This window comes from Ananas comosus, linkage group 4 (assembly GCF_001540865.1).
Source record: "Ananas comosus cultivar F153 linkage group 4, ASM154086v1, whole genome shotgun sequence".
Taxonomy (NCBI): Eukaryota; Viridiplantae; Streptophyta; class Magnoliopsida; order Poales; family Bromeliaceae; genus Ananas; species Ananas comosus.
In genome coordinates, this window is record NC_033624.1 from 7,957,142 (window position 1) to 7,980,852 (window position 23,711).

The following is a 23,711-nucleotide window of genomic DNA, read 5'->3' on the forward strand; positions in this document are numbered from 1 at the left end:
GTGGGGTGTGTACAAACTCTTTTTTTTGGTCAATACCTATCCTTGGGGAAGATGGCGGTGACAGAAATGTTGTGGAAGATCCAGCTCGGACAGCAGAGTACACAACAGAGAGTACTGTGGTCAGCATTCCAAGAACAAGTGTTCCAATTGAAACTTGCTTAGAGTGTAGGTGAAGACCGTTACATTCATAGTCTGGGGGCTCACTTGAAAGACCGCTATAACTCAGGTAAGCACAATATACGGAGATAACCGATGCTGGTAAAAGGCTGCCATTGACCTAATCAAGAAAAAGTCAAATAAGATGCACTGTACCTTTAAAAAGTATCCTCTTGTGATCAAATATCAAATATTGTGACAAAAAACCTTAAAATATAATGGTTAAGTCTTTCCTCATTCTAAATATCTTCGACTTTTATACTATTATATCAAACTGGCTGGTAAATAGTAACTGGCACTCCAGTTCTGCACACTTGAAGTTGATTTCTGTGTATGACAATTTGGAACAAGGGAATCTTAATCTCCACAACAAAATAGTAGGAGAGCAAAATGAACAATTTGAGCTAGTCATTTAATTAGGGATAGCTGAATATCAGACCATGCCCTTATACCCACATGCATGTCATAGAGAGGATAGAGTATAAATGTTATCCGGTAGATAAGCACAGAAAACATGAAATATAAAACTACTAAAGTAGAAAAAGTTAGTTGTAAGCTTTGTTTTTTATTTTCAAAGACAATTCGAGGTAAAGAGGCAAACACAGGCTAAGCACATTTATTAATTGAGCTAGTTACTACTGGGCCAACAAAAGTAAGTGGCTTGCAATCAACTTGTTCTTTTGACAGCAAAAGTACATTGCATTTCAGTGCAAAACAACCTCAACCAGTCTTATCATACTAGATAGCAATTAACAAGACTTCAGATGTTTTAGTATCCTCGCATAATGCTAGATATGCTCACAGTTTTCAAGAAGCAACATAAGAAGAAATATAAAGATAACATCAAGTAAAACTAGATAGGTAGAGAATTGCAGCCATATAGCAAGTTCACGAGCTGCAGGCTGCAATCATCATGATGGTAACTTCGTATTAATTTCGTCGTTATAGCAAGCTTTTAATGGCATTTCACCAAATATACATGTAAGGTTACAGAAAGGAGGTTCACTAAAGGGGTTATGTATGGCAACTTCTGCAGTTGATCGGACCTATTGTCATTTGAGCCATCATTTGAGCTTCTACAGTTGAGAGGGAAAGGCATAAGCATCAGTATAAGTCTACTCAACCATTTCTGTCATGTAGATAACATGAACGATTAACTGCCTGAAGATACAGAGCTAACTATTCCAGATGGTCAACCAGAACAAGAGAAATAATTTAGGAATAAAAAATGTCAAGGGTGCTCCCCTATTTATAATTTGCAAAACTGTTGCGCTCTATAGGCTCTGTAGAAGAATGTCGTGAAGGGTGATACGTGAAGTTTAATGAGGAAATCACCAATGTCAATGGGTACGGATACCTAAGATTTTACCCAAACCCGCACCAAAATGGTTTTTGGTCACAGAAAAAAAAAGAAAAGAAAACCCGACGGGTTTGGGTTTGGGTTTCAGTTTCAGTAGTTGGGTTTGGCTTCCTGAATTCCCACTCTGAATTCGACCCATTGACATCTCTAGGTGGGAACTGTAGGAAAAAGTAGAGCTAATTAGCTATACTGATGGATTTTATACAACGATGAATTTGCCTCTAATAAATCTTAGATGAGTTATTGGGCATTTCTAGATTGAATTTGTTTCGGGAACATTGCAAGATCTAGAAGCATGTGTTAGCAAAGCATGAGCATCTAATTGTAATGCTATATAAGATCCGAAGACCAACAATATATCATCCGTAAGTACCAATTATCAAGTAATGCAAGTCCAAGAATAACTTTTCAAAGATCTACATAAAGCTTGTCACATGCTTTAAATTCGAATTATGCATATTCTCCGACACTAAAGATGGTAGTATCAAGGCCAACCATCCGCAGACAAGAAGGCATGAGCAAGATTTCTTTTCTTGTTTCTGCCTTTACAAAATAAGATACCAAAACTAGCGCAGAGTTCAATTCCAACAAAACTTGGTATGACTATCTTCTCATATTAAAACCAGAGAATCAGCATAATTTTTCATTTACGATGTAGACAGCTTAGCAAAAGAATCTTCATGCTGAACTATAAGTTTATATATGTATAAGATCGGCAGAGCTCAGAATTAGTAGCTACCTGCGGATGTAAAGCAACAACAGCAAAGGCAAAAGCAAGAATCATTGTCATGACAATAAAGAAAACATTGAGGCCACAATCATGACCAGAGGGGTTGAACCACATAAAAAGCAGCCCCGAGAATGCATACGTTGCTAGGTAGCATACCACTGATATAACAAGTAAAGCAATATACCTGCCATGCCAAATAAACATCAAGAAATAAGTTTAATAATCACCATGGTGCCAATAGTTAAAGGCATGTATAAAGAACAGACTAACCATTTTTGCTCATCTTTCTCGACCCATGCATCATTCCACGTGTGTACAAAGTCCAATAGTAAAATCACTTGCACCAGAAGAAATAATCCAGAGCCAAATTTTGACATTGTTTCTGGGTTAAGGCAAAAATTAACTTTAACAACAATCAGGTTCAAATTTTTCTGAAAGAGGTGAAAATTACAGTTCCTACTTCCTACCAAGGATTTAAGTGCCATGGCACGGGGTCGTGCCGGAAACTTGCCGGCACGGTGCGTGCCGAGCCGTGCCGATGCGTGCCGGTCAAAAAAATTCTTGTGTGCCGACATATAATAACATGAAATATTTATTTTCTTTAGCAACAAAATATTCTAATTATTTATTATGTCTTTTTATCACATCTTTTCAACTTTCTTGAGAAAATTACTTACTAATTTAAAAAATAGAGGGTTTTGAGCTGTGCCATCGGCACGGGGTCTATATCGTGCTGGTATTTTGTTGGCACGGTACGGCTCGTGCCGACCGGCACTTAAAACCTTGCTTCCTACATTATATCCACATTACCGCTCAAGCATATGATGTATCATTCACTTTCGAAACAATGCAAGTTAATCAAGAGAATGCTGTGCAATTATTACATTTCAGTAACTGTGCTATCCAACTACAGTATCTGCTGGAAGTGAAATCTGCCAGGAACAGGTTATGACATATCTGGACCATTAGAGAGAAGAAGCGAGCGATGAAAAAAATGATAGAAGTGGAATCCATCACCATATCCATTATTTGGATTGGTCAAGATAAGACATTAAATAAGGTAGAAAGGAAAATCCAAGGAAAACAAGGAAGCAGAACTAGATATCTGATTTCCAAGGACCATGAATGGGAACTGTTTGATTGTCTTTCTACAGAGAAGCAGTGAAAGATAATCAACTGCAAGTCGGGACAGTTATTCAAAATCTAGGTATAATATGAGACCCTAAAAGGCTGATGGAATTGACAGGTCAGATTCTCAACTCACATAGCTGCAGGACATTAACAGGCCTAATCAATTTGAAGGCAGCTACATGCTGGTGACCTCTTTCTTGCTAATAGACCTCATATGACATCGAATCACAAGTAATATAAGTTGTTACAACTGTTATGCAAATTCTGGTTGTATGCATTTACTTAACATGCAGGTGACCTCTTTGTTCCCAATAGACCGTGTATGACATGCAATCAGAAGCAATATAAGTAGTTACTGATGTTGTAGAAATCCTCTTCTTTTCATATTTCATATATCTACTATTGTGAAAACCTTTTGCATGAATAAAGTGCTAGAGGGTAAGTGAGGAAATTAACCAATCAAACAAGAAAACCACACAGGAAAATAATATGATAACTAGGAAAAGGAACCTTGCCCACAACAAGGGCGGAAACAAGCAAAGCCAAAGCAAATAATTACAAGTCAAATAATATGACTAAAACAAAAAGAGGGTGCGAGTTGTATTTTATGTGCTTGCACTCTTTTTGTTTGTTTCAATGAAAGCCAATGGGTCCAAAAAACTAATAAGAATTATTGTACATGCACACACACATATTTATAATAACTACTTGGTACGCCATATATAGTAGAATTTATCACTCTCAGAAAAGCATAATTCCTTCTCAGTAAGTTATACGGGAAATTTTGAATTACCCTCCTATAGTTTAGCACATCCACCCTATGATTTAATAATGTGCATTCTGAGACCCTATTTTTTATATTTTTATTTCATTGCAAGGACCTATCATTGAACAAGGTAGCAAAATGATATATTCAAATATGCTCAACAATCATGTAGTGGTAAAGTACAGATTATAGGATGATAAATTTACTGCTATGTCTTGTAAAATGTACAATTTTAATACCCTGTTTAACGGCTGGTTCCAATCAAGGATTGTCGTGTCGTGCTAGTGACACTTGGCATCCCAATGTTAGCACGTCCACCCGTGCCAGATTTTTATACTAAATTTTCGTAAAAAATTAGCTTTTAGAGTGTTTAAATATCTCTAGTAAAATAGATCAAGCATTAAAGCCCACACAATTTTGTATAGTAGAGTCATAATTATCTTAGGGCCCGTTCAGTGTGGGGATAACGAATGTTGGGACAAAAAATTTTATCCCTAGAATAGCTTATTATTGTGGGATAGTCAAGAATAAAAGCAAACTTGTGTTCGATATGTAATGCTGCAATTCTCATAAAGAATTTAAATTGTGTTTGGTTAATTTTATGAAATAGTAGAGGTTAGTGGAAGAAAGCGAACGAGTGATGATTGAATTTGATATAAAATAAGATTTAATAAAATGATTTATTATAAAAATAACATATTATAATATTTAATTATTTATTATTATTATAAAATATGATTTAATTTTATCTTTTTTCAATTCTACTTCATTTAAATTTAATAAAAATTTTTATAACATTTAAGTGTAATTTATTATAATAACATATTATAATAATTAAGTACAAATAATATGTATTAATATAGTACAATTAATAATTTTATAATAAAAATAATTTATTATAATATATAATATATCATATCTACATAATTTACTTTAATTCAATTTATAATTTATAATATTAATAAAGGTTGGAACTAAACATTGGGATAGCACTATTTCACCAAAAGGATGGAATAGTTTATCCCGAGCTATTCCAGAATAATCGGGAATAGCTAGGTTTGACCAGAATATTTTATCCCAGCCAAAAATGCCCCGTTTGGCAGAATAGGAACCAAGCAGGGCCTTAGAAACTAAAAAAGAAAGCATTTTATAGAATTATGAAAGGTTATGCATGTAAACAAAATTAAAATCATAATTGAGTAAAAAATAATTTATAAGAAAACACTACCATGAGTAAATTCACTAGATCAAAAATGATAAAAGAAATTTGGAGAAATCTTCTTATTTATATTTTTTCACTAATTTATGCAACAGAGCTCACTAATTGCTCCAAATGCAAGTTAATAAGATCTACAAATTTCAAGAATGAAATAATGCTTGTAAATTTTTACCTCAAGAAAAAAAAAATTAAAAAAGACCGAAAAAACTCAAAAAAAAAAAAATCATGGACACGTTCTCGGCATGATCCTATGCCACATGCCAACACGGCTTCAGCACAGGGCAGCACATGCAATCCTTGGTTCTAACGGTTAAACAAAAATAAAAACCACATGTGGTTAAGTGCATCTTTTTAAACCACATATTGTCAAGTGAAAATATGCTAAATCACGAGAGGACAAAATGAAGTTTATACTATATGTTTATCAAAATGTGATTTATTAGATGTGTGTGATTTCAGATTAATAAACATATCTTACTTATCTAGTATGTACCAAAGTAAATAAAATATACCAAACACAACTAAAATTTTATTGAAGTATGTGTTTACTACTCAGGCTACTCTCTGTTCATATGCATAACTATCTAGACATAGTGCACTTTTATTGAGAAAACCATCTTATCTAGATGGGGGGTTTGGCGGACCCCTACCTGTGTGTATTCAGTATCAGTCAACTGAAGTACATAGGTCACCCCAAAATAAACACAACAAGCTACAACTTTTTACCAAATTTTACAAAAATTGCATATCATCCCGCTAGGCTAAATAAAGACAAAAGGAAGATACACTAAAACACCCCATTAGAAAAGAATTGTCAGGTTAATTGCTCCAATCTAGCTCTCACCCTATGAGATCCATTGAGTTTATTTTCTTGCATGGCAATCATATGCACATTGATGGCAGCATTGAATCAACATAATCACTCAACTGCTTAATTGCAATTAGTAGCCCATCTAAGAACTACATAATCATTAAACTGCTTCTTGATTGCAATTAGTATGGAGTAAAAGCGCACTGTCTTGGATATAGTACAGTCTTGTTCCATATTATTTCATAGATGTGGATCAATACTATGTCAATACTTGGCAATTTATTTACCAGGCAAATATATGGAGAAATAATGACCAGTAGAGTAACAAAGCCATAAACGAAGAATTGCTAATAACAAATGCAATTAGATAAATTCATAAAATTTTAGCACTTTAGAATCTACAGAGAAAATACAGAAGATAGCATAATTAGATTCTACAGTGGAAGATAGCATACCATAGATAGTAATGACTACGTTTGGAAGGAAAAACATAAGAGCAACGAGGACAGCCCAAAAAACAATTTTGGCCATCCATCCACCATGATGCCATGCATCTCTTTTGTCATTCTGATCCTTCACACCAATCATCATCAGAGCAAATATTGCAAAAAACAAAAAATTTCCTAAACTAACACAAAGGACTGCATTGGTTTGAAACCATTCCTTCGAGGGAGTATGGGCAAAAGTATTTATCCCTGCAGGAAAAGGAAGATCAAACAACTAATCAAACAATATGAGGCCAAAAAATGGAATACCTCACAAAAGAATCAAGTAGAGGAAGGCAAGGCTGAATAACTGGAGCATAATAGAAAACCCACACTTTGTCCATCAAAACATACTAAAAAGACAAGCAACGAAAAGAAAGTAGAAGATTGCTAACTAGACCAGAAGCAAAATGCCTCTGTTATTATCACATATAACACAATATGAATGCTTGGAGCAATTGTTTTTCCTAAAAAAAGCACAAAATGTTTCTGCCTGGCTTCTGCAAATAGTCTCTCACTCTACACTCGCACAGAGCATTGAGTAATAATCTCCAGATACTACATTTTCGACAGACATACGAGTAATTCCAAGAGCAGCTACAACAGCTCAGTTCTTTTTGCTTCAAATAAGGAGCAACTGTGAGATTTTATTTCATAAGCCGACAACCCAGCAACCTGATGGACATTGGGATCAGAATAACTGGCAAAAAAGCCAGGAAATGGAAGTGCTGTATCAACTAAACGAAGCCAAACAGTTCCTTCCGACTGCTCCGGCAATAAAGCAACCTCTGGATGGTCACTAGCATTGAATCCAATAAACAAGTCACCCCTATGTAACTTTGATGCCCTGCCATCTACATCTGCCTTAAACATAACAGAAAGGAACTTGCAAGAAGAGTCCCCCCAGTTGGGCTCAGTTTGATTACTTCCATTCCAACATATATTTTCCACTTTAAGAAAGTCCTTCCTCTGAAAGATATCACCTCTTCGATTTCTTAGTGAAGACAAATACGCAACAAATTGCGTAATTTGCAGGCCAAAGCCAGTTCTTAGGCTATTCCAATCAAAAGGTCGTCTATCATTGTAGGATGGCGATCCGCCATTAGAGTACCCACACTCATCCCCCATATTAAGTACAGGAACCCCTAGTGAAACAAATAGAATGAAAAGGAAATTCCGTATCTGCTTAAGCCGTGTCTGGAGAACAGAACTATTGCCTGTCGGACCTTCTTCACCACAATTCCAGCTTAACTCTGAAGCAAGATCAATGCTACTGAAGCTGACCAAATCAACAAGGGGAAGTCCAAAGTTCTTTGTAATATAGTTGAAAGAATATGCAGGACCCCTGGAAGAAAATAGGTCTCCACTGCCACAAATGCGTGTAGCAAGATCACTTAGAAGTGCTTCACCCCTCAAAAAGTTTCTTACATCAACAGAGAATCTGGAGTTCATTTCTGCCCACTTTTTCCAGTGAGGGAATTGGATTTCCATGGATGACATATCAATCGGGGACCAGCAGTCTGCAATAATCTTTGTCTTAGAAAGGATTGGATCGAATGCTATAGCCTCAAGTAGAGGAGGACGGGATAAGTTATTTCCATTTGAGCTACGAACTAGAGAAGAAGAGTTAACAAAACAAAAACCATCAACATGGTATTCGACGACCCAATGATGGAGGCTGTCCAAAATCAAACGTTGAACGATAGGATTATTGCAATTCAATGCATTATTGGCTCCTGATCTGACATCCCCATCAACAATGTAATAAGAAGAATTATCAATTCCACGGAATGATATCATCTGACTGGCTGCATCTCCTCCCTCGCTAGTATGACTGAACACAACCTCCAACAGGACCTCCATACCACGTGCATGCATAGACTTAATCATCTCCTTCATAGAATTAGTGCCTGAAGCACTATCACGACCATGGCCATATGACATCATCGGAGAGAAGAAATGGAAAGGGAAGTAGGGGCCCTTTTTCTCATCAAATGGGAATATCGGCTCCAATAGAACTGCATTGACACCAAGGGTTTTAAAATACTCAATCTTTTCAATCAAACCAGAGAAAGTCCCAGCAGCATTTTCTGACAACCCACTGGATTTGTCTTTTGTGCACAACCCCACGTTTAATCGATAGACCACCAGCTTCTCCATGGGCAAGCATGGACTAGTATCACCACTCCAGTCAAAGGCAGACTCCTTTGCTAGAGAGGCAAGGCACCTAGAGAGAGAAACCTTTCCACCATGATCAGGAAAAAAATTTCCGATTACTTTGGCATATGGATCCAAGAGGACGTGCTTCATGTGAAACCTATCTCCCTTTCGCCAAAGTATTGGCCCTTTGCAGCGATAACCATAGCTCACATACTCTTCAACATTCTCCAAGGAGACATGCCATATGTCACCTGTACAGTTTATGTACGGATCCAACTCAATCTCCAAGGCTGGTTCATCTTTGATACCATCATAAAGACAAAGAATGACGCCCTCGGCATTCTTTGAAAATAAGGAAAAGTTAGTCAAGCCGTCATCAGAAACTGAAACACCTAGCGGCATTGGTTGTCCTGAACCCAAACCAACAGGCACACAGAAGTTTGTTTTCCTATGGCTTCTTATCTCCGATCCAGCCGAATTCAGCAGAAACGATAAGTAAAAAGGGACTTTGGAAGCGTCGAATACCAACTCTGCTAAAAAACTCCCTGATGAATTCTGCACAAACGGCACCTTTGCCGTAACAGTTCCTTCTGAAGCTTGAGAACACGGAACTAACAACAGCGACGAATCAGACGTAAACATGGTCCAGTTCAGTACCAAACCCTCTTCAGTTCCAAACTGCGGCAAGAAAGTAACTTCAAACCGAACGACGTACTTCCCATATTCGGATCGCACCACGACCTTCACGATCCCATTGCTATCAGTTCTAAATGTGTATGAAAATCCCTTTTGTAGTTCCTCTTTGCTACCAATTTTCACACCCACACTCGGATGCAATCGCCGAATTGGACTACGCGATGCCGATGAGGCAATCGGCCTACAAGATCTGCACCAAACTCCGACTTGCTGGCTTCTTCTGCTAGCAAATAGAATTTTTTTGGGTGCTGACGGAACCATCATACCCGATTTGGAGATATCACAATTCTGAGAGCATGCCCCGAACGAAATCGGAAAACGGAGGGTCGCCATGGCCGACGACGATTTTTTAAGGCACAGCAAGCGATGGAATCAAATCCCAATAGGAACTAAAAATTTGAGCGGTGTCACTTCTGTTAGACAATAAGGGGCGGGGGATTTGTTAAGAGGGAAGGCAAAGAGGGCAGATTGAGAGAAGCAGTGATGTGGTCCAATCAGTAGCGGCAAGGCATCAATATATAGAAGAAAGTATCCTAGTGATAGTAGGAGAGAGGAGGGAAGATTATAAAGGAATCTTACATGAGATCCTAGTAGTAGTAGTAGTAGTAGTCGTAGTAGTAGCAGGAGTAGTAGGAGAGAGAGACAGAGAGAGAGAGAGGGAGAGAGAGGGAGTAGGGGAGTAGGAAGGGATCTTACATGGGATCTTCTGGAGGAGGGGGGCAGCGACTTCGCGAAGGATCCAGGAGAGGATGAGGGAGAGCGAGGAGCAGAGGCCGCAGGTGCAGCTCGCGCAGCACGACGCCAAGCACGACGCCGCCCACATACGTCCCGATCGATGCAAATCTCTCTCACACTCTTCAGCTCTCAACACCAGAGAAAGAGAGCAAGATACCACAGAGAGAGAAAGGGGCGATGGGGTTCTGGGGTGGTTGGTACTTGGTAGGGATAAGATCGAAGACACGAGAGGGCCTCGGGATGGGACCAGAAGTCGACGACACAAAGGGTCACGATCTGGCAAGTAAAGCTTCAGGAAACAGAGTGCGCCACGTGCCGCCACGTGGCGCCTCTCTTTTGTTTTTTTTTTTTTCTTTGATGTTTGATTTCTCTTAAAAGTCAATTTGTATAAAAAAAATTCATTAGTTTTGAATTTTTGTAAAAATGGACCATCTTTTTCATTTTTACAGATTTGTTCCGATTTTTTAACAAACTGATCAAATACTCTTATACATTTTTCTCTCTCTTCTTTTTTTTTTCTCTCGTTCTTTTTTTCTTTCTCTTTCCAGAGAGCGGCGGAGGCAGAGGAAGAGAGAGGCGGAGGCGGAGGCAGCCCGCTTCGGTTTTGTCTGGCGCATCCTTGCCCTCGCCCGCGCACCCCCCCGCCTTCCTCGCCTCCGACCCCACTGAGGCCGCGCTGCGACTTTTTTTTTCCCCTCTCCGACCCTCCTCCGTCGCCTCTGACGACGACAGCTATCTTATCCTCTCTCGCCCTTCTCGCCCTTTCCCTCTCCCTCCTCCTTCGCCTCCTCCGTCGTTTTCGACGACGACACTTCTCCGCCGACATCGGCACAGCGGAGGTCGCTGCGGCGCCGCAGCCTCGGAACGGGGGGTCTTTAGCGACATCATCGCTGGCGCCGTGGCCGTTGGCGGAGAGGCGTGAAAAAAAAATTGTAGAAGAGAAAGAAAAAAAAAATAAAGACAAAATTATATAAGAAGTAAGAAGATAATAAAATTGCACTATTAAAATAAGATTACACTGTTTTAAAATAAATTTACACTGTTTTAATAAAAATTACACTATTGGATATAGAAATTACACTCTTTTGGAATGGATTTTACACTCTTAAGGCTAACATTGCACTATTTAGGAGAATTTTGCACCTTTTAGTTTTCTTTTCTTTTTCTCTTTCTCTTCTCTTCTTCTTCCGCTGGTGCCTCTCGCCCGACCCGCGAAGGCGTGGTGGGGGCTATCGCCAAGCTCGAGAAGGTCCCTTCCCGTCGTCAAGAGCCTCATCGAGCTCGGCGATAGCCCCCACTGCACCTTCGCGGGCTGGGCGGGAGGCAGGAGCGGAAGAAGAAGAAAACGAAGAAGAAAAAGAGAAATAGAAAAAGAAAAGGAAAATAAATGGTGCAAAATTTTCCTAAATAGTGCAACATTAGCCTTAAGAGTGTAAAATCCATTCCAAAAGAGTGTAATTTCTATATCAAATAGTGCAATTTTCATTAAAACAGTGCAAATTTGTTTTAAAACAGTGTAATCTTATTTTAACAGTGCAATTTTATCATCTTTTTTCTTCTTATATAATTTTTTGCCTTTATTTTTTTTCTTCTTCCTCTATAATTTGTTTTGTCACGCCTCTCTGCCAACGGCCACGGCACCGGCGACGATGCCGCTAAAGACGCCTCGCTCCGAGGCTGCGGCGCCGCAGCGACCTCCACTGCGCCGATGTCGACGGAGAAGGGTCGTCATCGAAAACGGCGGAGGAGGCGAATGAGGAGGGAGAGGGAAAGGGCGACAAGGGCGAGAGAGGGTGAGATAGGCGTCGTCGTCGAAGGCGGTGGAGGAGGGTTAGAGAGGGAAAAAAAAAAGTCGCAGTGCGGCCTAGGCGGGGTCGGAGGCGAGGAAGGTGGGGGAGGGTGCGCGGGCGAGGGTAAGGATGCGCCGGACAAAACCAAAGCAGACCATCTCCGCCTCCGCCTCTACCTCTACCTCCGCCGCTTTCTGGGAAAAGAAAGAAAAAAGAATGAGAGGAAAAAAAAAAGAGGAGAGAGAAAAAAGTACAAGGTTATTTTGGTCAGTTTGCTGAAAAATCGGACCGAATCTGCAAAAACAAAAAAAGTCGCCCACTTTTGCAAAAGCCCAAAACTAGTGGATTTTTTATGCAAATTGGCCTCTCTTAAATAAGGCCGAAAATTATTTTTGATGTGAAAAATAAAGTTTTAAGCGTTTGGTTGTACCTCAGAAAATAGCTTTTTGCATAAATAATTTTACAAATTTTATTAAAAATTTTACTTTCTATTTTGGCCAATTTGCATAAAAATTTACAAGTTTTGAGTTTGTCAAAAACTGGGCGACCTTTTTCGATTTTGCAGATTCCGTCCGAATTTTTAATAAATTGACCAAAATACTCTAATACCTTTTTCTCTCTCTTTTTTTTTCTCACATTCTTTTTTTCTTGTCGAAAAAGACGACGGAGGCGAAGGCGGAAACGACCCCGATCGTCTCTGCACCTCACGCCCTCACCCTCTCCCGCGCACCCCTCGCCCTACTCGCCTCCGACATCGCCTTTTTTTTTTCTTCTCTCCAACCCTTCTCTACCACCTTCGCGGCCCTCTGTAACGATAACGAGGACGATAACGCTTCCTCTTGCTCCGGCTTCGCTCTCCACCTCCACTGCAACGAATTTTCTATCCGCCAAATAAACCTGCCGTCCCCACTGCCGCCACTGGCGACGAAGAGGAAGTGCTTCTCAGGGCTGAGAAGCACGCCCGCAAGGGAGAGGGAGAAAAATAGTTACACTCCGGCGAGAGCAGATTTTACACTCACCAAACCCACTTTTCGGAACCCGCGTCCCCACCGCCGCCGACGACGATAAAGAAAAAGCACTTCTCGGCACCGAGAAGCTCGCCGGCGAGAAAGGGGCCACCCGCCTACCCAGAGAGCGGCGGCGAGCGCGGCCTTGACGGTGTTGGAGGCGAGGAGGGCGAAAAATACACGGGAGCATCTCTGAATTAGCACTTTTGTTTGTTTAAAATAAAAAAAAAAAAACTAAAAGGCCAAAAATTAGAGAATAATAAAAAAAACCAGAGAAGAAAGAAGAAGAAGTTGAAGTTTGTACTATTAAAATTAAATTACACTGTTTTAAAAGAATGTTGCACCATTATGGACGTAAGTTGCACACTTTTATATATAATTGCACTCTTTATGATGAAAGTTACACTCTTTAAACGAAAGTTGTACTCTTTGAGAGATATTTGCACTATTTTTTCTATTGTTGCACTCTTTGAGATGTTAATTGTACCTTTAGAATGAAAGTTATACTCTTTAAACGAAAATTGCACTTTTTGAGAGATATTTGCACTATTTTTTCTATTGTTGCACTCTTTGAGATGTTAATTGTACCTTTAGAATGAAAGTTATACTCTTTAAACGAAAATTGCACTTTTTGAGAGATATTTGCACTATTTCTTTTCTTGTTATACTTTTTTAGATATATACTGCACCTTTAAAATGAAAGTTATTTTTTAAACGAAAGTTACACTCTTTAAGAGATATTTATATTATTTTTTCTCTTATTGCACTCTTTAAGATGAGATATTTATACTATTTTTTCTCTTATTGCACTATTTTTTTTTGATGTGTTGATGTGTAAACTGCACCCTTTAACAGGAGAAATAGTAAAAATATCCCTCAAGTAGTACAACTTTCGTTTAAAGAGTGTAACTTTTATTTTAAAGGTATTGTTTACACATCAAAGGGTGCAACAAAAGGAGAAACAATATAAATATCTCTAAAAAAAGTGCAACTTTTGTTTAAAGAGTGTAACTTTCATCTTAAAGGATACAGTTTATATTTAAAAGAGTGCAACTTACGTCCATAATAGTGCAACGTTTTTTCAAAATAATGCAATATAATCTTAACAGTGCAAATTCATCTTCTTCTTCCTGTTTCTCTAGTTTTCGTTCTTATTTTCTAGTTTTTGGCCTTTTTGTTTTTCTTTTGCTTTAAACAAACAAAAGTGCTAATTTAGAGATGCTTCCGTACATTCCTCGTCCTTCTCACCTCCGACACTATCGACGCTACACTCACTGCCGCCCTCTAGGGTAGGCGGGTGGGCCACGTGCCCCCTCCCTCGCCGACAAGCTTCGCGATGCCGAGAAATGCTTTCTGTTTATCATCGGCGGCGGTGGTGGGAATGCGAGTTTCCAGAAGTAGATTTGGTGGGTGCAAAATTCGTTGCAGTAGAGGTGGAGGAAGAAGGCGAAGGAAGAGGACGTGCTACCGTCCTCGTTATCGTCATGGAGGGCCACGGAGACGGTGGAGGAGGGTCGGAGGCCTCGGCGTGGTAGGAGGTGAGTAGGGCGAGGGGTGTGCGGGCGAGAGTGAGGGTGTGAGGTGTAGAGATGATGGGGGCCGTTTCCGCCTTAGCCTCTGTCACCTTCTTCGGCGAGAAAAAAAAGAACGCAAGATAAAAAAAAAAAAAAAAGAAGAGAGAAAAAGGTATAAGGGTATTTTGGTCAGTTTACTAAAAATTCGGAGCGAATCTGCAAAACCGAAAAAGGTGGTCCAGTTTTACAAAAGTTTAAAATTTGTGAATTTTTTATGCAAATTGACTTTTTATTTTTAACTTTGAAAGGTCAAAACAATATAAAATAAATAAATAAATACTGCGCACGCGGCTCGACTTGGCACACTCTCACAACCCACGAGTGCACGTCATGCTTTGTGGACCACATGAGAAGTGTAGCTTGGTTTCTCATAGGATCTAGTATAAAATATGGATATTAGAATTAATAGAGATAACCTCATTAATGTCTTCCTTACTATAGTATAGGGCTAGCAAATGAGCGAGCCGGCTCGTGTTCGACTCGCATTCGGCTCGATATTCGGCTCGCTCGAGCTCGGCTCGAATTAATTTCAAGCCGAGCTTGAGCCTAAATTTAGGCTCGAAATTAATTTCAAGCCAAGTTTGAGTATTACTGAGCTCGCTAGAATTAGGCTCGAAAAGCTCGATATATATATATATATATAGGGCCCGGGAGTGCGGCTAGGATGCTTATGGAAGCACGGAGGGCTCCGTGCTTCCACTTTGTTTTCGATGTTCGGACTTTCGAATCGACGATCGGCTCCGTTAGACTTGATCTAGAGTATTTGAAGTATCTAGAAAATAAATTTTGCGATTTTTCGATATCATTTGCCTAGTGATCGAAGTGGCTCAAAATCAACGGCTGAAAATAAAAATCTTACAAAATATGATGATATGACATTAAAATTTTAGATCAAAGTTATTGATCTTGTTTTATATGGTATAAAGAATTTTTTATCAAAATTTTATGTGATTTGGATATTTCTACACCGTTAAACTTGCAACCGGCTCACCACGGCCATTAAAATTATTGATTTTGAGCCCCTTCGATCACTATGCAAATGATATCGAAAAATCGCAAAATTTATTTTCTAGGTACTTCAAATACTCTAGATCAACTCTAACGGAGCCAATTGTCGATTCGAAAGTTCGAACATCGAAAACGACTTGGAAGCACGGAGGCCTCCGTGCTTCCATAAGCATACCAGCACAACTCTAGGGCCCGGCTACTATACTATTATGAGTACGATCGCCCTCGTACTCACAAGTTATTTTCGATGATAGAGCTTTCTAATCGACGATCCACACCGTTAAACGTTATTTACAGCATTTAAAACTTCTAGTGTAACATACCGAAATATAGGTGGAATATATTGGACTTCAGCCAAATTGGCCAAAGTGCCCGAAAGAAATAGTTGCACAAGTTTCATTAACATTCCAACCGTGTTGGAAGGCTAAAAAATGAGTTCTAAAAGAGTTAGAATGGTTTTAGTGTTGTTCGGTACGAAATAGAATCGAAAACGAGCTAAAACTGCACTCTGGAGCATTGTGTACCGGTACAGGTTGATGGCTGTACCGGTACAGCAAGCGACCCGAGGAAAAGGTAGCTCTCGGTTTTGAGCTGGAAAAAGGCTGTGTACCGGTGACAGGATTTCGTGTACCGGTACGCAGTGTAAAATCCGAGAAGATGGCTCTCGGGTTTGGTTGTTGCGCGAATCGTGTACCGGTGATACCAACCCGTGTACCGGTACGCTGTGGACCCGACAGCAAGAATTAGTCTGCTGCAAATATGAATGTTTGGGGGGTCTTTTAGCAATTGTTACATTATGTTATATCCCCAAACACCCTCTCTCTATCTCTCTCGTGTCTCTCTCACTCTCTCAGCCGGTTGCAAAGGAAGAAAGAAAAGAAAGAAAAGAGAGAAAGAAAGAGAAGAAGAAAAAGAGAAAGGAAAGGAGGAGAAGGAGAGAATCATCATCTCCACCATCATCTTCATCTTCTTCTCACCTTGGAGCTCTTGGAGAGGTAAGTTTCCTATCACCTCTCATGGTAGGAATAGGGTTAGGGTTTGGTTTTTAAACCCTAAAACTTAGAGATCTGGAGCTTCTAATGTGTTAGAACCTTGTAGGAACCTTGAACACCATGAAATCCATGGTTTTCTCATGAGGCTCTAATGGTGGATTTCTAGGGTTTATTCTAAACACCCTAGAAATGGTTCGAATGCTCCTAGATGAGCTCCTAGATGATAAACAAGCTTTCTATTGCTTGATTTATAGATCAAAGTTGGAGTATTGAGTATATGTCACATTAGGGCATCCCAAAGGGGGGTTTTGCTCATGTGGGGTTTTGATATATTTTGACCCCTTGGAAACCTAATTGGGGACCTGACAAACACGTTGGCGAAGTCGGTTTGACCATTTGTCAAGTGTACGCGAAGTTATTGACAAAATGATATTTTGTCGTACAGATGGCCGCAGCACGCAAAATGAAAGCCTAAAAATCGTGGGAACGGAACTGGAGCACCTTGGAGTCGTGGAATAAACTCCGGAAAAGACGGATCACGATTCAGAGGTCATTTGGGAGTCGCGCAAGAGTTTAGGCCAAACCGGGCAACGGTTGCCGCGGGAGGCCGATTGCAAGTGTTGACAAGCAATCGGAGTGCAAGTTAAGGTGGGTTGTGTTTACCGAAGCGACTAGGTCGCCCTTATGTCTAAATGATGTTGAAAATCTTCATTGATGCATACAAGTGTAAATGAGGTATATGGATAATGCATGTAAAAATGCTAAGTAATGCATGACACTAGTGATAGGATGTATATGCATGTAAAAGACTAGGTATGCATGTGAACTAGATGAATGCAAGTAAACAGAGCATGATGAATGCATTGATTAATGCTAGAGTATACACAATAGGCATGATATAGAAATAATAAATGCAAGCATGTGGTTAATGCTAAGAGCAGAGATGATGACGCGATGAGAATGCTAAGTAAAAAAAATATCATGTGATGCTAGTGGTATACAGATTAGTTGACATTTATATGCGAACATAACATGAGAATGTTAAGTAAATGCAATGAATAATGTTAGTCAAGGGACATGTGTTTGTGGACATAAGATATGTTAAGTCATGTGTGTTGGCAAGTTTCGTGAAGTGAGTCGGAGTCTTGAAGAATCGGTGCGTGTTGTCGAAGATCGAAGAATTCAAGATTTCGAAGAAGTTGGAAAATAACTCACCGTGAATCACGATGTCCAGATAATGTGTTAATTCATGATTATGGTGATTCATACTTAGTTGTAGATATTAGAATCATAATATCATTGTCTAACGGATTAGAAAGTGCATCGGAACTTTGCAAAACCCGAAACGGCGAAAATTTGCAAAGTGTACCGGTACAGCATCAGAAGTGTACCGGTACAAAATGTGTACCGGTACGACCATCAAGGGTGTAACCGGTTTCACTGTTTCGTCTGGTTTTTCGTTCCGTCATTGTGTAACCGGTGACAGCCTAAAGTGTACCGGTACACAGTGTAAAATCGTGAAATCTTTCTAATCCGACTCCAATTGATTCTAAAGTCTATAAATAAGCTATTGGGCTTCTCTAACAGATTAAGCATCATAAGAATACATGTTTGAGAAACCCTAGAGGCTCGGATTTCATCTTAAACCTATTTTCTACAAAAAGCCTCTTTTAGATCAAATCGAGATATTGAAATTTGATATTAATATGTCGATTTGATCTCCGCTTCGCTTGGAGTTCTATTCCCTGGTTTTCTACGATACTCCTAAGCGAAGGATCACCATAATCATGATGCTCTTCATGAACGGCGTCGTGGATTCGGCGTGAACAAAGGCGGTTCGTGGATTCGGATCGTTGGCTCGTGGATTCGAGTGGCGTCGTGGATTCGGCGTGATTGAAGCTTCGTGGATTCGAAGTGGAGGCGTTCGTGGATTCGGACGTGAGGGCGTGGACAACCCGGAGGGTAGCGCGAAGATTCATAGGAGGTTAAGAGAGGTTGAGTCCGTGGAGTCGGTAATCACCTTGTAATCTTTTCTCTTAGTGAATTATTTTTTCGCGTGTTGGTCCCGTGGGTTTTTCTCCAAGTTGGAGTTTTCCCACGTAAATCTCGGTGTGCTTTTTATTTTCCGCATTTATTTTTATTGCATCGAGATCTGTGGTTTTTGGCCTTTCACCTATTCACCCCCCTCTAGGTGATAGATACAATCTAGATAGATCCTTGGGCTCCTTAAAACTTTCAAGATACATATAGATCGAGTGGCATCTAACCTAGAGTTGTGAACCTAGGGTAAATAAGAGTGAATGGGAACCTAGTGTTAAGAATATAGGTTAAATAAGAATGGTATTAAACCTAATGCTAAAGAACTTAAGTTGTGAGATAGAAATAATGATCCTAGAATCACATGAACCTAGGGTTAGAGTAAACCTAGGAAAAGTGGTAAAGTTGTGGAACCTAGAGTTAAAGTAAACCTAGGTTATACGTTAAAGGTATTAAACCTAGGGTCAAGTAGACCTAGGAGGAAAAGGACGATGGACCTAAGTAGGTCGGCACTATAGGGTTACAAGACCAACCCTTGAGTTATGTAAGTGGATTCCAGAATCCTGCTGCGAGTGCAGTGGCTGCTAGTGCAGCATATGAGCTCGGAAGTTCTTGGCCGCGGGTGTATGTGGCAAGGTTCCTCTCCCACCGGAAGAACTTCGAGGTTTGTGATCGAGCAAGAACAGTGAGCGCTAGGGTACATGTGGCATGTTCCTCTCCCTATCGGGGATCTCGGCTGCAGGTGTATGCGGCATGTTCCTCTCCCACCGGGGGATCCCTGACCACGGGGTACGCTGGGCGACCCGTTGGGCGATGTGGTTCTTGGTCTGTAGGCTGAGGTGCATGCGAGAGTTTCTTCACCTCGAGCCGGACAGAGCGCGGCTTATCCGCAGTTGATTGACTCAGGACCGAGTCGGGTGGCATAGATGACTAAGGTAGAGGTAACCTTAGATATGAGCTGCCAATGACTATGGCAAAGAATAAGAATAGCTAATAATAAGTATAGCTAATAAAGTAAAGAATAGCTATGAATAGAAAAGAGAATTGCAAGTAGAAAAGAGTGGCTAGCAATAAAGAATGAAAAAGAATAGTCAAAGATAGAGAATGACTGAATGTAAAGAATAAAAATAGAATAATCTACTTGCATAAGTACAGGGGTTGCATATTGCATTTCGAGAGGCATGACATTTAGTTCAATAGTGGATAAATATATTTGTTGTATATTATTGGACTAACATGTGCAGGGCCTCATTAGACATATCGACCAAGCTTTTTCCTTGGGTGGCCGTACCGACTGGAAACCATGGAGTTGGTTCTCACCCCACGTTATTTTGGGGTGTTTACAGGTACACGTGAGCGGCGCGGTGGCGCGAGGCAAGGGCGTAGCTCCGTAGATAGCGCCCAACCCCAGAGACCGAGATAGCAGTACCCGAGTTGGTTGTCTAGCTTGGGAGGTTTAAAGACAAAAACAAACTTTTATTAAGTTGTAATAAATTGTAATATTTGGGATTGTATTTGGAAGTTAATGTAAAAGTAAAATTATGATGTAAAAGGTATCTAAGTGAATGGTGTAATAACTTAGCAGTTTATGTTTTTTATGCTTCCTTATGCAATCTTTGAATGAATACTGTTCCTGTTTGGAACCACTCGTATTGTATTGATTGCGACGCTTTGGACATACTGGGGAGACTCTGTCCGCGTGCAGGGAAAACTCCGGTCCGTTCGGCAGTCTGTCGACGGCGCCGCGACCCTGTCCAAATTGGCGGTTGGTCGCGGGGCGTGACATCTAGAAATCAAATTTTATAATATTTCGACATCATTTACCATACGATCAAGAGGTCACAAATTTGACAATTTTTAACGGCCGGTATGGGATACTTGCTAGTTTAACGGTGTAAAAGAATCGGAATTTATTGAATTTTTGATAGAAAATTCTATTCACTACATAGATTGTCACGCCCCGGGACCGGCGGAGGCCCTTCCGGTAGCGCGCCCAACCCCGCCATATGTCTACACATATAAGGCGTCTACAATAAAAGCGGAAGTAAGGCAAGAAATAGAATAAATAGAATGAATAGCAACTAATGATATCAGAGCAAGTAAAGTTCTATCATCTAAACCAGAGTAAAAGAAACATATCTAAACAATAAAAGTAACCATAAGTAATACAATATCTGTCTCAAAGGTACACAAAAAGGGGGGTCTCTAGTACACTGGTAGCTCTCAACCTCTCCAAAAAGAAATGCATCGAGAGGTAGACCACCTAAACTCGTCATTCGCTGAAGGGTTAACTCGAAGCAGCGCCCTTCCCACGGTCCCTAGCCTCTCCCGGCGTGGAAGGCTCTGAAAGAAATCATGAAACAGAGGGCGTGAGAATTATAATTTATAGTTCCCAGTGGGCAATTACTGACCTCAGCTCAATGCACCACTAGGCCCCAAAAGGAAAAGGGTAAGTCGAAAGCAATAGTAATAACGAGTAATTTGCATTTATGAAAGCATAGCGAAAATGCTAAACTACTACTTGCAATTAAACATGGCATTTATGTAATGCACAATTATCTTGTCATGAAGAATATGTCTCTACTTAGCCATAAATAATATCATGGTTTGCCTAATGAAATTATGATGATTATCCTTTATCATACCAACATTGTATATATGAATGCAAATAAGCAATGTCTCCTAGCATACTATATGTATATATGTATACCCAAATGTCCAAATCTATGCTAGAAGCAAGTCCGAGTAATCCAACTACTACTCTCTATCTAGTAGTGATTATAACATACTCATCCCGTGTCGATTTTCATTTCCAAATAAGGACCTACCCAAGGTAGTCCAGCTTGTGCCGCCTAAGTGCCTGTGGTAGCCCAACATCCCCACTCTTGGAATGTGTCTGTCCCACTCGACCCTGTAGGCTTCTCAATACCGCACGAGCGAACGTAGTCGCGTAGGCTGACTCAGGAGTGCCGGCTTGTAGGGAGTGACCCTCACAAGTATGTGCGAATGAGCACAAATGGCAAACAAGCAAGGTCAATGTCTCAAATATCCAATCATCATGTCTCTAACATGGCAATAATCACTAGCATCTCGAAGATCTAGTTCTATGTCACAATGTAAAATTCTCATATTTACTAAGTCTAGTGCCCCTTTAAGACACTTAGACATTTCGATGTACAAGCATGTTCCAATTCTCCCAATGGCACTATCCACTAGGTTCGCACATGACCGAGCTCAATGCCTCTTTATGACATTAGCCCAATTATTTACAAGTAGTACAAGTCCCCAAGCCTCTTTATGGCTTACTAAGGTTCTGATGTCACGATTAGGCATAAAGGTTAAATGCATAATAGCAATGTCCAATTTCATAATGGGAATCTGTCACGCCCCGGGACCAGCGGAGGCCCTCCCGGTAGCGCGCCAAGAGCCGCCATATGCCTACACATATAAGGCGTCTACAACAAAGCGGAAGAATAAGATAAGAGATGAACTACATCTAGAGATATCAGAGCAAGTATACATCTAGAATCTATAGTAGATAAAACATAACTAAACAATAAAAGTAAAGCATAACGTTATACAGTATCCATCTCAAAAGTACAAAAAGGGGTGGTCTCTACAAATGGTACAAATCTCTCAACCTCTCCAAAAAGAAACAAAAGAGAGGTGGACCACTTATCCAATAATCCCTCGCTAGCTAGCACGAGGCGATTCCTTTCCCGCGATCCTGAGCCTCTCCCGGAGTTGAAGGCTCTGAAAGAAAACATAAAACAGGGGGCGTGAAAACTATAATTTATAGTTCCCAGTGGGCAATTACTGACCTTAGCAAAACGCACCACTAGGCCCAAGTCATGAGCAGATATAGGAAATGAAATAATAACTGCGGAAGTAAAAGCATATAATGAAATGCTATACTACTATGCCACAAGTATACATGATATGAACATGGAGTACATCTACTCTGTCATGAATCCAGTATGCCGATACCTAACAAGTATGCTCTATCATGGCTACCAAGTAATACTATCAAGTATACAATATGTGATGTAACAAGTAATACTATTAAGTGTACAATATGTCCCCAAATTCAATACATATCTAGTATGCACTATCATAGGAACTAAGGGTACCACAAATCCCAATGTCAGCTAAATCCAACTACGATATACTATCAAGTAGTGATTGTCATTTAATCGATTAAGGTTCATCATTCAATCTCATCCAGGACCTACACATGTGTAGTCCAACTTGTGCCGCCTAGCTGCCGGTGGTAGCACCAACATTCCCCCTCGAGGAATGAGACTGTCCCACGCGACCCTACAGGCGTCTCAATCCAGCACGCGCGAACTGTGTCGCAAAAGGCCAACTCCGGAGTGCCGGCTTGTAAGGAGCGACCCTCACAAGCATGTGCGAATGAGCACAAATGGCAAGTAACCATAGTCATCATGTCACGGATCTCGTCATCATGTCTCTAACATGGAATAGCCACTAGTAATCCCAAGGGTCTAGTCTGTGTCTCAAAGTGAAGTTCCAACATTTACTAAGTCTAGTGCCTCTTTAGGACACTAGAACATTACTATATCCAAACATATTCCAATTTTCATGCCTCTTTATGGCACTATTTACTAGGTTCATATATGTTCCAAACTCAATGTCGCTTTATGACATTAGCTTAATATACCAATTCCAAGCCCAATGCCTCTTTATGATATTAGCTTACCCTATCAATAATAGGTTAATACGCATGCTCTCTAGCATGATCTCACATTGCTAATATGTACCTAGCAGGTATTCCACAATGCATATAAATATTAACATGCATCTATCCACTAATATATGGTTTCAATGTGTCCGTATGCAACTATCAACATAGCATAGTTCTCATAATGCTACATGCATATATTTTCTAATGCAACTAGCAACTTAGCATAATTCTCATAATATTAACATGCACATATAATTCACATATCATTCAAGTCTAATGCCTCTCTATGGCATTACTTTGCTAGACTCATTCATAGCTCAAGCCCGATGTCGCATTACGACATTAGCTC

At 40.1% G+C, this 23,711-nt stretch overlaps 2 protein-coding genes across 3 annotated transcripts in view; both read right to left on the reverse strand.

Annotated features, from left to right (window-relative positions):
* Positions 1 to 10,452, reverse strand: part of LOC109709333 (probable serine incorporator) — an 11,664-nt gene extending 1,212 nt beyond the window's left edge. Inside the window, exons 1-5 of the mRNA XM_020231515.1 lie at positions 10,211 to 10,452; positions 6,629 to 6,868; positions 2,517 to 2,628; positions 2,256 to 2,430; positions 37 to 277 (exon numbers count right to left, since the gene is read on the reverse strand). Of these exons, the coding sequence (XP_020087104.1) occupies positions 37 to 277; positions 2,256 to 2,430; positions 2,517 to 2,628; positions 6,629 to 6,868; positions 10,211 to 10,337 (895 nt within the window). The 5' untranslated portion in view covers positions 10,338 to 10,452. The remainder of the gene's footprint in view (positions 1 to 36; positions 278 to 2,255; positions 2,431 to 2,516; positions 2,629 to 6,628; positions 6,869 to 10,210) is intronic.
* LOC109709332 (isoamylase 2, chloroplastic) lies at positions 6,946 to 10,293 on the reverse strand. 2 transcript variants are annotated; one of them, XM_020231514.1, is made up of 2 exons: positions 10,211 to 10,293; positions 6,946 to 9,927 (listed from the first exon to the last, which is right to left on the reverse strand). In XM_020231514.1, exon 2 carries the CDS (start codon positions 9,845 to 9,847, stop codon positions 7,256 to 7,258), a length of 2,592 nt encoding a protein of 863 aa, XP_020087103.1. In that variant the 5' UTR covers positions 9,848 to 9,927; positions 10,211 to 10,293; the 3' UTR covers positions 6,946 to 7,255. The 2 variants fall into 2 exon arrangements, with proteins under 2 accessions (XP_020087103.1, XP_020087102.1); XM_020231513.1 differs by having other exon boundaries at positions 6,946 to 10,047.

Coding starts and splice junctions, on each gene's coding strand:
- LOC109709332 (XM_020231514.1), bottom strand. CDS start 9,847: ATGGCGACCCTCCGTTTTCCGATTTCGTTCGGGGCATGCTCTCAGAAT.